The sequence below is a fragment of the Pelecanus crispus genome, chromosome 7, assembly GCF_030463565.1.
Source record: "Pelecanus crispus isolate bPelCri1 chromosome 7, bPelCri1.pri, whole genome shotgun sequence".
Classification (NCBI taxonomy): Eukaryota; Metazoa; Chordata; class Aves; order Pelecaniformes; family Pelecanidae; genus Pelecanus; species Pelecanus crispus.
Window position 1 is genome coordinate 10232417 of NC_134649.1, and position 14605 is coordinate 10247021.

General features: G+C 39.1%; 1 protein-coding gene across 1 annotated transcript in view; it reads left to right on the forward strand.

The window, feature by feature from the left end:
* Positions 1–13570, forward strand: part of ABHD17C (abhydrolase domain containing 17C, depalmitoylase) — a 28759-nt gene extending 15189 nt beyond the window's left edge. The window contains exons 2-3 of the mRNA XM_009487259.2: positions 9315–9494; positions 13351–13570. Of these exons, the coding sequence (XP_009485534.2) occupies positions 9315–9494; positions 13351–13570 (400 nt within the window). The remainder of the gene's footprint in view (positions 1–9314; positions 9495–13350) is intronic.
* The last annotated feature ends 1035 nt before the right edge of the window (positions 13571–14605 follow it).

The window sequence follows — 14605 nt, forward strand, 5'->3', positions numbered from 1 at the left end:
GTGCTCCAATAAACAGACGGGAGTACTGAAATAATAATACAGCTTTCAGAACTGTTGGAGAGCAGCAAGACTGCTTCCTCCAGGCTTGTAAACCCTCAGTCTCCCAGTGCTGAGCCAAAGGTGCTGAGGAGCTTGGGAGGTGAGCCAGAATGCGTTGGCTCACTGTGAATTTTCAGCCTCAGGAATAAGGCAAGGCTCTCCAGTTTGGAAGTAACTGAAATCTAAGAAACAGCTATGAAAGCACAAAACTTGTGGGACTGCATAACTAGTGTTAATATTTGCACTCGGGTTTTTTTAAAGTTTCCTAGGGAAGCAGAGGAGACTTTTTCAAGCACAGTTTCTGTGTTAGTTGACATGTGCTTGTTTTACCTGAAGTCTCTATATAAAAAGAAATTGTGTTTGGGTACATGGATATCATCAAATCTTTCTTGTTCTTCGTAACAAAACTTACAGGAGTACAATTTTAGGGAGCAGTTTATTCTTTCAGCTTTTGAGTGTAGGATATCCAAAGTGAAAGTGCAGGCTTTTTGCAACAGTAAAAGGCTTGTCAAAGTTTTAACGTCATGTTGTTAAATGTTGTGAGGAGAATGCTCATCTGTCTTAGTTCTGCTGTATTATAAAACATAGAGTACGATGTGTGCAGCTGAAATAAAAATACCACAGCAGGACAGAGATGAGAGAGGAGCTGGGAGTGAAGATAATTAATTCCTCACTTCAGAAGATACTATAGACTGAGCTACTCTGTGAAAGTAACAGAATTTTCTCTGCTGTCTCAGGTTATTTAAATGTACCTCAGAGACTGGCTATATAGATTTCGTACACTGGTTACAGTAAAGAGTATATAATAGAATGTAGCTGACTGAGTTTTTGTGAATTATTCATGCTGTGGTCAATGAAGATAGTTCTTAGTGGCCAGTAAAGGTTTTCTGTCTTTGATAAATAAAGCTTTAGACTTCTGTATTCCACGTTTATTTGCTACAGAGCATATTAATTAAATGATAAATACTTTGTTAAAGTTAACTCCAGTGCTCTACTTTTAAAATAATGGGAGCGAGAGGTTCATTTTAGTCTGCCATCTATGCATTGTGTCTTGGGACTAAATGGTGTCAATCAATATTGCTCTAAGAAAGCACTTTGGGAGAAGCAAGAAACTATGAAGAGTGGAGAGCAGACGTGTATCTTCAAAACCAAAACCTTGTGGCACAGGGCTGGCTTCAGAAATCTAGTTGATTTCTAAGGTTGCTAAAGCAAAGAAAGTTGCGGGGTCGGAATTACGTTTGAATATATCCATGTGTTTAACTCCTATTTCCACTGTTGCTAGCTTCTTGTCTCTCAGTTTACAGTGGTTTTGGTTTGCATTTGCTCCTGTGATTAGGGAGGTGAAATAACCCCCCAACATTTAGGGGGCGTTATTTAGGACTTCATGTAGGAAAACGCTCCCTTCCTCTCATTACATGAATGCAAATTGAGTATTGGAGTGTTATTTGTCATAAAGTAGTGGAATGATAAAGGTAGGAGTTCAAACAGAAGGCTCAGCCACATCATTGCTCATTTTTGTTGGATGACCTACAAGAGACTGGTTTTGCTTGTCAGTGGCCTTCTTGCTAACTTTCACTTGATGTGAAAGAATGATTGTAGAGGCAAAGTTATTCTGTTCTCTTATATCAGCATGCCCATGGCACAAATTCCTGCTTAAATTTCAGTGCACATTTAATGAAAGCTCTGTTTCCTCATTCCCTGCTATCTAGAAGGGGGAGAAAAAAAAAAAGAACAAACCCACAGTCAGGCAGAAACAACTGTTCCAAATCTGTTTGTTGTTTATACATAAAACTGCTAGTTCATGTGGTAGACAAATGAGCAACCTAACATAAACCAAACACCAAAATTTAGTATTCTGGGTTATTGTGGTGGTGAAAAGTCATGTTGTAAACACAGTTGAGTTCTCAGTACAAGAGAAAACAAAGGAGGTTTTACTTTGTACCTCCTTAAAAAAATAAAAAATGGACCTGCAAGCACAGATTGCATGTTTTCCACCCATTCTGCCTTTTGTATCACAACATTTTGCTGCTGTTAAGCTAGCTTGGAAGAGATTCCTTCCAGAACACAAGTTTGCAGAAGTCTTCTTTCCTGGCTGATGATGTGTACTATCTTTTTTTTTTTTTTTTTTTTTCCTAAATACTCTTAAGGTTCACTTCTCTTCTGACTCTTCAGAAAAATGCTTGAAAAATTAGAATGGGTAGGTGCAGTGTGATTGCATTTGTCAAGCTATCTCTGCTGTGAGATCATTAACTATAAATGATTGTGAGGATAGAGCCTGATTTATGAGTAACAGAAGACAGTCCTCAGACTGGACCTGCTACCTGCTGGGTTGCTTAGCTGTGGAATGGCTGGGCTGGCGGTGGTAAGCTGGCTCAAAAACACGTGGTGCAAGACGAGCACGTGGAAGTGCTGCTGTGGTGTGGCATGAAATCCTCCAACAAAGTGGGTATTGAAGGGGGAGAAGGAACTCGCTTGTCGGGGTGAAGCTGGGGGAAAAAAGGAGGGGAATGGATTTACTGTTCAGGAGTGCTTGGTGAGTCCTGAGCAGATTTACTGTAGTTAGGGAAGGTGTTTCCTGCTTCGAAACATGACATCTTCAGGAGCCTGTGTTCAAAGCAGATGAACACAAGGTAATTTAAGGTTGTATTTGAAAAAGGAGCAATTTTTTTAGAGGAACCAGTATTATTTTGATTTTATTTAAAAAAAAAAAAGACCCTCAACCCTCACCCCAGAGCTACTCAGTGTAAATTAGCATAATTCAGTTAATTTAAAATGTAATTTCATTATAGTTTGTACCAGAGAATGTCATGAAATAGCCTTCCTTTACCTACCCTGGCTGTTCCAGGCAAGCTTGCAGTGGCTTCGCTACTCAGCAGCGTGTAGATCACCTGCTTTTGTCATGGTTGCTTGAGCTCACCAGTGATACTTAATATCCTTGTTAGGACTTGGTTGAACTTTGAGCACAGTTCTCAATATTTGATAACAGATCGCTGATTATCACAAGGCAGTAATCAAGAAGCAGTTGTAGTGATTCATGCTTCGGTATAATTGAGTTACTGCAGGGCACGTGATCGTCCTAAGAAGTGCCTAGAAGTTGCTTCCCCTTCATCCATTTATTTATACGAAAAGAAGAGCTGGTACATCTCTGGATTAGCGCTACAGTCACATAGTCCAGCAAGCCTGTAGTAGTGTGATACTTGCAAATGATGAACTTCCAAAATAGCCTTTAAGAGGGCATTTTCAAGAGTTTCATTCTGTAACTCCAGTATTAGTTAGCCTATGCTGATTAGCGCTGGGGTTTCTCCATAGCATAACCAAATGACTGTCTGGTGTGGCAGTAAAATAATGGTGATATAAAACTGTGGCAGATTCCTTGATTAAATTTCTCTGGCAGCCATTGAAATTATTTTGAGTGTGAACACATTTGTGGAATTACTTGTCTGCTCCTCTGACAGTGTGCTGGGATATATGCCAAAAAAATTTTGTCTCCCTTTTTGCAGCTTCGTAAGCCAGAATACTATGCAAACCGGTTTTGGTTACTGCGATGAAAATGTGAAGTCAAAGAGAGTCTACTGTACCTGAACTTGAATCACATAGTACTTGTAGACTTGGACAGGAAGGAGGTGGAGGAGGAAGACGACATTGCATAATTTAAAGAATCAGTGTCAGTGTCTATTGTGCTCAGTCAAATGGTACAGAATTTTAGACCTACGTTTGTGTGAATTCAAGGAAACTGGAGTGAGAAACTGGCACAGGGACTCTTGCTGTGTGCCAGGGTTTCCTGTGAATCTTGAAATAATTCTGATTTTTCTCATTTGACAGTTGTTGTTGTGGTTAACACCAAAAATCCTTAATCTAATGCCTTGGTCTCAATTTAGTGTTGGCATTTAGGCTGAAAATCTGCTGTAATTTCTGTGGTATTTTGGCTGACATGTTGGAGTGGCACTTGCTGAAGCACGATGTGAAATTCAGTGTTTTGTTCTGATACTGTAAATTACTTGCAATAATATTTATTGACTGAACTTCTTTTGTTGAGTTTTTTTAACATAAAGGTCCTACAATGTAAACTCTTGTTCAAGGTAATCAATCTGCATATGGGATTTTTACTTAATTGAGGATTTTTGTTTTCCCTTTCTACCCCCAAAATTAGATGTTTAGATTCATACTGGATTAAACAGCCACTTATTTCTGAAAATGTAGATGTATATCTTACGGAAGTGTATAATGATTCTATAGAAAAACCTGTCTGTGTTTCTTAACAAGCAATCTAAATTTCTCTGGATTATAAAGATTAGAGATAATGCATTTTGAAAAGGGAACAAAGAGCACGTTGTGACAAATGGGTTTGTATAAACAGGAAGAAACTGCCTTGAAGAATAGCCTGTGAAGATCTTCTAATAACTGAGCACATGTATGTTCTAGTAAAAATACTCCAGAAGTCACTATTTCCCCCAAATGTGGCCTGATTTGTGTCATTCCTGATGTATGCTGGATTTTCTTTGTGTCTTGAATTATTTCATTGTGGTGTTTGTCTTGAGAGGGGAGTGCACAGTTTCAAACTCGGCCCCCTTGCAAAAATGCACCAGCTAGTTACCTTGTTTTCCTGCCTTTTATCTTTATGTACTATGTTGTAAGGAAGAACTTGACCGCCAGTAGCTGCCTTAGTTCAGTAGCAGTTACACAGTTCGTCTCGACAGCCTTATCGGATGGGGTTTGTGTAGTCAGAATGCTCTGCATAGAGAGTTACTATCACTTTTTGAAAACTCATTTGTTGTTGTTGCTATATCCATGCTGTTCTATATGCTTTCCAGTTTAGGAAAGGGATATTGGGACAGCAAATACCAGAAAACTTAAGAACTGAAAATATAAGGTGTGGTTAACTTCACTGATTCAGTAAGCCTGAAAAATAACTGGCCTTATTAAGAAATATGTGTACAGCACCTTTGAGGATTGGCACAGATGCTGTAACTTTGGCCATGAACATTGCAGGGCTTCAGCTGTATGGCACGTCTGTAGTCCCTGAAGCAGCATTCCGCTAGCGCTTTCAGCTGAGCAGGGAGAGTAAAAATAGCAATGGTAAACTTTCCCTCTGTATCACTCAAAGCTGAAGCCCGGAGCGGGGGGTGGGGGGTGGAATCAGTATCTTGTCCTCATAATTAAAGATGCTTTATGGTAATACATAGTTTGTACGTAGTGCTGTCAGCCAGAAAGCATTAAGTACTTTACAAAGGCAACTGGTTCCTTGTACAACACAGATGATGGTAACTGCGGAGGGACGTGGCCCAAGCCACAACCGTACAGCTAAGCAGACGGAACGAGAAGTAATTGTGTCCCATCCTCCTTCACCGTACTCGGTCAGCAATATCCCCAGCCTCTTCTGTCCCACTGACCTGTTGCTGTGCCTGAGGTCTCTTCTTACTCTGTGCAGGAGTAAGTTGGAGAGTCTGGGGTGTGGATTCTTAATAGGCACCTTCTGTGCACAGCATACTAGCATAAGGAAACTAGAATAGCTGGTAAACGTCATTTGTATAAATGGAGGGGGGACGCCCCACAAACCCCCCGTGTTACTGTTACCTGCGGAGTGTGTTGGTGCCTTAGCTACACCTGGCCTGGCTCAGAAAGTTGTAGGTGCAGATAGCTGTGCTGCTTGTGAAGATAGCCGGGGTTTTTTCTGCACGCATAAGAAATGTAATCTGTAATTCACATAATTTACTCATGGGTTATTGAAAGTAGACTAGGCTGGAGAACTTTGCCACCTGATAAGCGCTTGTGGGTAAGAGGAAGCAGAAATGCTTGTGTCAGTATAAACAGCAGTAGCTTTGTGTTTCTCAGTAACTGACTTCCCTTGGGAAAAAAGCGTGCCTGCCTTTTTTTCCTTTATTTTTTGCCCCCTTGTCAAATCAGTGTTTTACATGTGCCCACAGTAACTGTTTGAATTGCCTCCTACTTTGTCTTTGCTAAAGGCTGGTTTCTCCACATCGCGATGTTGCCCTGCTTGTTTTGAACTCTCTGATGGGCTCCGCTGGAGAAGTGCGGGAGCACAGCCACAGAATTAACTTGGGTCTCCCGCTCTGTCGGATGGAGCTCCGTTTCCACAGAGACCAAAGCTTGTGTGTTTCAAGAAAGATATTTTTAGGAGCTGCTGTTTAGCTGGTGGAAGGACTTTCTTCCTTAATAGGAGAGCAGATCGTAACAGGATTCCTCTTTTCTCAGAATGTCTTTTGCCTTTTTTTTTATCACGTTCTTTCCTTTTTTCTGTGTCACTTAGTTTCCCTAAGTGAATTGCCACCTTCTTACTCGCATCTGCTCTTCCTCTCTTCTGTTTCACTTTCTGTATGACTGTTCCTGTCGCACAAGAATCTACTATCCCAAGGGAGTTTGCAGAGAGTGGGGAAGGGACACCTTTGCTTAAAGGATACTGTATTTTAAAGATAAAATCCTCAGGTCATTTTGTACCTCCGTTGAACAGTGCTTGCTGAGTCACCAGCTGGGCAGTGTTTGTGAAGATGCAGAGTATCATGGAGCCAAGTCCTGGCCTTCAGCTCCAAGAACCTCGCACGTGTCAATTATTCATGGCCCTTGCTTATGAGTTGTCATATGTCCTTTGGCCTTGCAATAAATAAATTTTACATGTACCTGTTTCTGCTGATATTTGTGGTGAGCTTGATGTCTCGCCCTCTGATTGATGGCCTAATGGTAAAGGGCTTAAAAAGATAAATCTGTTACAGTAACTCTTCTGTCTGGGAAAGTTGGACTGTCCCTAACCAACACAGTCCCAGGGATTCTTTTAGTTGTCAGTCAGTAGGAATACAAAGTAGAAAAGACATTTGACCTAATGACAGGCTACGAGTGCACTAACTCAGTGTCCTAATACCCTTTTATGTTTTTTTTTTTTTTTGTCAAAATTGGCACATAGCCTTTCTGCGGAGTTAGATACTGAATAGCTGTAGCACTTATTTAGTGATGAAGAGCTGCTTTAGAGATCTCTGTGGGGTTTTTTAATGATGCTATAGACTGTATCCAACTTTAACTGGCATACTATGAAACTGAGATTTTTTTTTTTTCTAGAGTACCTGTTGCCACAGCAGCCAGGCACTCCACTTATGAGTTTTTTTTTTCAGAAACAAAATAACATCAAAAGGCATGAATCCAAAGCAGATCAATGTTGAGGAACATTGCCATACTAAGGCAATTGTATGTGTTGAAGGAATTCTCTTGCTGCCCTGTGCTGTCCTGTTATCCTGTGATTCTCATTCAAACATCTGTTTTCGTATTCTGCTTAGATTGTAAACCTTTTAGAAAGGGGACTTTACATTTATGATGATGTTAGAGTTCAGGATGGTATTGCAAAACCTACCAGCATTAATGTAATTCCATCCCTATGTAAGTGCCACGCAGAGGATCTTGTTCCAGTCCTGGTTTTTTGTGTTCCCTGATATTGATGCATTTCTGCCTGTCTTTAATACAATGCAACAGCTGGCATATCAGCGGAGTGGATATATGTGCTGCCTCCAAAGGTACACACCTCCAGCCCTCCCCACCCAACAGCTGGAGTGAAGTCCGTGAGGACAAGACTTTGCTCCACGATCCTGTTAACATGCATACCAAAATCAACTAGGCTCTACTGTGTGCTGGGCTATTTCTAACAGTAAGGGGAAAAAATTTTCCTGAAAGAGCTTCACAACATCTCTTTAAAAACATCAGGCCATGGCTGTGGTGATAGACCACCAACGTGAGCTGCTGCTTGGTTACCAAGGGGATAAAATTTTACTCCAGGGAGATATTTTTATACAGTTGCTTATTCATATTACAGTAGATGCCAAAAGCACTCTTATGCTCAGCAATATAGAAATATTAAGAAAATTCCAGTTTCACAGAGACTACAATCCAGTCTAGTTTTACTTCGTTGTAAAACCAGGCAATCTTGACAGCCTGTAGTTGGATGATTAGTACTGGATTATTCTTCTATTGTAATTTTAATTATTAATTGATTATTCTTCCATTGTATTTTTCTCTCTTCTGTACATACCGAATCATTTAGCTGCTTGAAAGTCAAGTACTGTCCAGGCCTGCCATACACCTTGCTATCAGCTTGGCAAGGAAGTTGAAACCTTCCAGGTGTACATTGGATATAGCCTAAACTATAGGCTGTAGTTTAAAACAATGATTTTCATTGTACAGCAGTTGACAGCAGGACTGTAGACAGTGTAGACTTGCAAAAAGACATGTTCTGCACAAATTATTTTCTACTAGAAATGCGTTCTCTTCAGCACTTGATTATTCTTGCAATAGGAAGTGGAGTTGTACATAAAATCTTCTAGGTAAATATTTGATAATTAACTGAGTAACAGCTTTGATTTGCAGCTTTCCTAACAAGTTGTAGTGGCCAAATACTATTGTATTCTTCACTTCTTCCTAGCCACTGTCACCTCCTCCTGTGCCCCTTCCAAATTCCTTTATACTTTGCATACTTTAAGTAAAAACTGAGTTAGTATCATCCTCAACTTTTTTGCAGCTGTGAAACAGCACACAAGCTAGGACACTTTTATAGATTGGATGGGAGTATTGGAAGCCATCCAGGACTCCCCATGAACCCTGAATTTTATGGAATGATGTATCTTTGTAGTTACAAAATAAGCTTGACATATTTGAAACTGGAAAAGAAAAATAAGGAATAATTTACAATGATCAGAAATGGATAAAATTACCAGAACTATCCTCTCAGATTTGTATCCTCTTTGGTGTCTTTAGCTACACTAACAAGGCAGTTTGGTCTTTTCGTTCCAGCTGTGTGGAAAGAAAAGTGGGCAGAGGAGTAACTGTCTTTAATGGTGGAAAGGTTGTTATCCTCCAGAATATGTGAGATTCCTGAGAGTGGGGGGAAGTCTAATTTATAATTTGTTGTGCTGTGGAGTAAAAGATAGGAGGTGTTCATGAAGATGGTGAAGATTAATGAACAAACTGACATTCCTTCTTTGAGGATAGCTCTATCCGGCCTGTGTAATGTTTTGATGATTTACTTTACTGGACTGTTTTAAAGTTCAGACTTGTAAATTCATCTCCTAGGAATAGATTTTAAAGGGCTACAATGGGGAGGAGGGATGCTTTGGTTTTTATCCCCCTCTCCTTTTGTTTTATTTGTTTTTCGCTTTTGTGATGCAAAATGTTTTGTGTGGGGGTTTTTTGTTTGTGGGGTTTTCTGTTTTGGTTTTTTTGTCGTTTTTTTTCTTTTTTTTTTTTTTTTTTTTTTAAAGGGATGCTTCTTTTCTCTACAGGTATGGTGTCAGTCCTGAGAACATTATTCTGTATGGTCAGAGTATTGGTACTGTCCCTACAGTAGACCTGGCATCTCGGTACGAGTGTGCAGCAGTAATCCTTCATTCTCCCTTGATGTCTGGACTACGGGTAGCTTTTCCTGACACTAGGAAAACCTATTGCTTTGATGCTTTTCCAAGGTACGTATAAACGCTGCAAAGACGGTTGTTCTATACTCAACATGCTCTTTACGTGTTTAAAAAGGACTGATTGTGTAACTTTCCAGGGAACTTTATTGAATTGTCACCTGCATTTTAAACTTCAGATAGGCATACCTTCTAAATCCAAGCAGAGATTTGCCGTGTAAGAAAGAGGCTGATGTCAGTCTCAAACTGACGTGATAGTCAGCTCAGTGAAAAAACAAAGTCTTAATGTTTACAACTAATTTTTCTCCTGGTTTTTGTGTTATGGGTTGTTAATATCAAAATTTTTATGCTGTCAAGTTTGGAGTAGTAGCTCCAAACAGTATGATAATATACTGTTAAGTCCTTCAGGCTAATGACTAACAAATTAGTAATTGTGTACACTTAACATCTGAGTCAACTTTGATTTAGAAGGTAATATGGTATCATGAAATGGATGTGCTGTTTTCAAGCTGCTTGTTAAAATATTGCTATAGTTTTACCAGATCAGCAGAGAAGGTATAGATAATTGCTCCTTTTAAAGGAAGAAAACAAGAGAGGGTCAGAGGCTGGAGTGTTAGACTGGTGTGGTTCACTTTTCAGCTTGGCTCTGCATGTCATGTGTAATCTCGAGGGAATGCATTTAGTGTTGCTTTGTCTTTGGTCCCTGTAAGTAAAAACACTTCTGTATCTTTGGTATGCTGTCCATATAAAATCACTAAAGATACCGAGACCTATATTTATTCCTCCTTGATGGACATCATGTAAGATCCTAATGTCTGTGACCAAAATAAAGCAAATTACTGTCCCTCTTTTGGAAGATTTTGAGCTTTTTTTAAGAAGCTCTAGAATATTTTTACATACAGAAAGCTATATACAACTGGCTTCAAGATAACACAGTTGCCTTTATAGCCAAGTGTTTCATTTGAAAAACAGTTGCAACAGACCTGAAGTAGAGTATCCAAATACTTGGGAATAGTAGACGTCCTGGGAATAGCAGATGTTCTAGGAATCTTGCAAAAGTTCTCATTTGACCCAGTTTAAATTATGGGAGAATATGAAAGGGGAAGCCACGCGCTCTATAGCAGTGTATATAGACCTGGGGCGGGGGTGAGGGGAGGCACAGATAAAACATTAAGTGGTCCGTGGAAGGGAGAAGGCAAAGCAGAGACTCACTGAAGTCTTGTGCAAAGCTTGGCTTTGCTGCAGAAGGTCATGTTTGCTGTAAGTGTAGCAGGGGATCTTCATAGCATTTGTTGTGTTTGTTTTATTTTGGTTACAACAGATTAAAATTAGAAGGTGGGGGAGGCAGTAGATATAAATCTGTATGCCAAAACAGCTATAAGTAATAGTGACCGAGTAACAGTGGCTCTCACAGCATCTGTGTCCAGTCCCCGTGTTTAGAATTCTTCCAAATAGGTTATTAATGAAGTAATTAAATTGTTGAAGGTGCAGGCAGAATTTGAAATGCTCATACTCCAACTCATTCATCATCCTCAAACCTGAAATGCAATATTTACAAATGCTTCTGCAAGAGGGAAAAAACAAAGCCTTAAAAATAGCTCGGATTACAAAAGTAACAGTGATTAGCAGATCCCAGCCAAATCAAATAACGGTTTAAAAAAGAAAAGTGGGAGGGGGGAACAGTGACAACAGATGTACTGTAGCACTTGAGTATTTTGTTCTTACCCTACTGAGCTGTTCATTGCTGTCAGTCTGACTTCACTTGTACTGTGAGCAGTGAAAATAAACAGCAGTGCACTTTTATGAATGTGTGCAGCTCAACTGTCTGTCTTCACGGTGGGAAACAAAATAGTTCTGTGTGCACCTACAGTGAATTGCTATTCTGTGCATTTTATGTTGGGACTCCATGAGAATTTGGTCTCTAGATTTTTCTAGCTGCAGAGCGGTATGACTAAGAATACTAAGTAAGTCTAATGTGCAGCTTAAATACTGCCTTATGAGTTGCTGAGTTGGCAATGGGACGCTTTCCAATTTTCTGCAAAATACAAATATTATCTAGCTTAATGGTCTGTGAATATATGTGAAAAAATAGTTTCATTATCTAAATACTGAAGTGAAAGGGGTTTTCTGGTTTCCTACAATAACTTAGTATCTAGCCACTAAAATTATGTATAAACATCTCTGTAGCTATATGTAGCTGACATGTCTGTCATATCATGGAACTCTGGGACAGACCTTTCATGGCCTTAAGACTTCACTTTATATAGCATGTTCATTATAAAGTATTTACATTTGGCCATGATATTAATTTGGGGATGAAAATGATGGAAAAAAAAATCTGCATTATTCTGATGTCTCTCTTATGTTCTTGGGATATTTTTCTGTATTCAGCATAGTTGCACACAACTGTAGTTCCAGACAGGAAAAGTGAAATAGGCTGCATTTTAATTTTAAATAACACTTTTCCTCTTTAAATGACATGAAGCCTGTTTTTTTGGAGAAGTATTGAGACAGACAGAAACATGTTTACACTCAGCTGTTTACTGGAATACCAATGACGGTTCCCTAGCATACTAAATGCTGAGATTTATATGCATGAGGTTTTGTGCTTCAGTCTACATCTTAATTTTTAATTAACTTTATATTTTCATAAAGCTTCTTTAAACCTGTTTTTAAGTCAGTGTATGTTGGCATCTGTATTTTCTTAATCATTTTAAGGACTCTTGATCACTGTGTAAAATCTCTAGTCTTACCAAAATTGCATGCTTTCTTGTTCTTCAGGAGCAGGAAAATCCAAACACCTTTTATTAGATTGCTTAAAGAAATAGACTTGTCATTCTGTAAAATCAAGTATTACTGATACTCATTTTTCCACCTACTTCATCCCGTACTCTGCATAACGTCCTGAGCCAGTTCCTCCATTTGTTGATATAAGTGTAGAGCTGGTAGGAAGCTGAGAGGGTTCATTAGCACTTGCTGTCTATATACTGATTTGGAATTATTGGTAACTACCAACATGAAATGGCTGTCTGGAAATAAGAGCTGGTGTCTGCATGAAGACAGTCAGAGAAAGCTGCTGTTGACCACTTTGAAGTTCATGTGCTACCAGTATGCTTCATAATTGGGGTTTTCTGGCCTGATCTCGTAGGTGTGAAGGTGCTTTTGTCACTCTTCCCTTTTCTCTGAACCCATTTTCCTCTGAGAGGTAGTCACTAGCTATATTGGTCTGCTAAGTGTAGCTGGAACAAAAGGAAACTTTGCAGTCAGAGCTGGTGAAGAATTTGGTTGCACAAAGTCAAGTCCTGTGTGAGTTTTGTTTGGTTTGCAGTTAAATATCCTTGTCTTCTCCCACAGTTTGCTCCTGCGTCATTTGAACTTAAACAATCAGTGCAAAGAACAGATTGTTTTTCTTTAGCTGAGTCTGCCTAATTTGGGGGTTTAAAGACAGGCTCAAACCTTACCGGCTGAGGCTTTTTTAATGAAGTCTTATGACTGGAATGCAGTTAATTAGTTCCTAATCTGTTAAATTGGAAGGTGGTAATGTGTAATGTGAAGAGTCCACACTGGCAGGATGTCCCATGGAATCTTATTTGCCTCTCAATGGTTTTTGTGATAGATAACACTCACCGTTTTGGGGTTTTTTTTGTGCCAAACTTTATTTACATGCTGCCCATTTGAGCTTCTTGTGGTTAGAACTGGTGGGATGATGGTGATGGCAGTGCAGGCTCCTGTTTACATGTGCATTTTGGGAGTGAGCCTTGTTCCGTATCACTTGATTCCAATGTTTTGCAGCCAGTTAAAAACATGCAGTGGTAACTGGATCATGTATCAATAGTTAAGGTTACTTTCTTTTAATGGTATGAAAGTTAAAGCCCCAAACTGAGCTCTGTTTTTCTTTTCCATCCCTCAGCATTGACAAGATATCTAAAGTGACCTCTCCTGTGCTGGTAATCCATGGTACCGAAGATGAGGTAATCGATTTCTCCCACGGCCTGGCCATGTACGAGCGATGTCCACGAGCGGTGGAGCCCCTCTGGGTGGAAGGGGCTGGGCATAACGACATAGAGCTTTATGCACAATACTTAGAGAGACTAAAACAGTTCATCTCTCATGAACTTCCCAACTCCTGAAGAAGCCTACCTGATTTTACCTCAGTTACTGTGAACGGAAGAAATTACCTGGTTTTGCACATGCTTTAACTGGATAGCTGTAATAGCTTTATACTATGAAGAAATACCCTGTCTTTAGGGTGTTCTAATCAAACATCTGATGAAATTTGTCTTTTATATCTGGAAATTGTTCTACTAATGCACACAAATATGGTCAACTACTGTAATTCCAACAATTTTTAGCTTCGTTGCCCTGAAGGAAGTGGGAATACTAGCTGCTTATGGGGACACTTTTTACCTAGTGCTGTATTAATGAAGATCAGTTTTCTCTGTCTCACTTCAAATCGTTTATAATTCTGTCCTACAAAGACTTCTTTTCCCAGTGTTCTCGGTGTGGAGAACACAACTGTTACGAGCTACAGCTTGTTCTGAACAATCAGTCATGGGTTCAGTCTAAGGGAGTACTTCCTCTGTAAAGTTTCTAGCTGTGGTATTGTAACTGGAAAGTTATTGTGATGAAGTTCCCCCTCCTCCCTTCTAGTGTTCTTTTGTTAACTTACTGATCTTCCCAAGTAAATTATTTAAATATACTTTTTCCTGAAAATAAACAAACTACTATATGGGGCTAAACTCTGTAACGACCTCTCCATTACCTGTATAAACATAACTGGAATATTCTTAAAGGAACTAGGGACAAAATTGCTTTTGTTTAAAAATAAATGTGTAAATTTACTACTAGAAAACTCATTTTAATATTCAGATGGTCTGAATAATAGCCATAACAGACATTTCCTTCTGTAAAGCATTCCTGTAGAATTTTTAAAAGTACTGTACATATTTGAATTTACATTGTGCATAGATTCTTAATTGGTAGTTTTAATTTAAGTCTAGTTACAATAAACTGCAAAATTCTGGTTTGTATATGATTGAATACATTTTGTTAAAATATGTTTTTATCCCTATATTATTTTGCTATTAAAGTTTTATAAAGTTTCCAGGACAAAAAAAAATTTACACATTTATGTTTTGATGAATTTATGTAACTAAATTTTCATT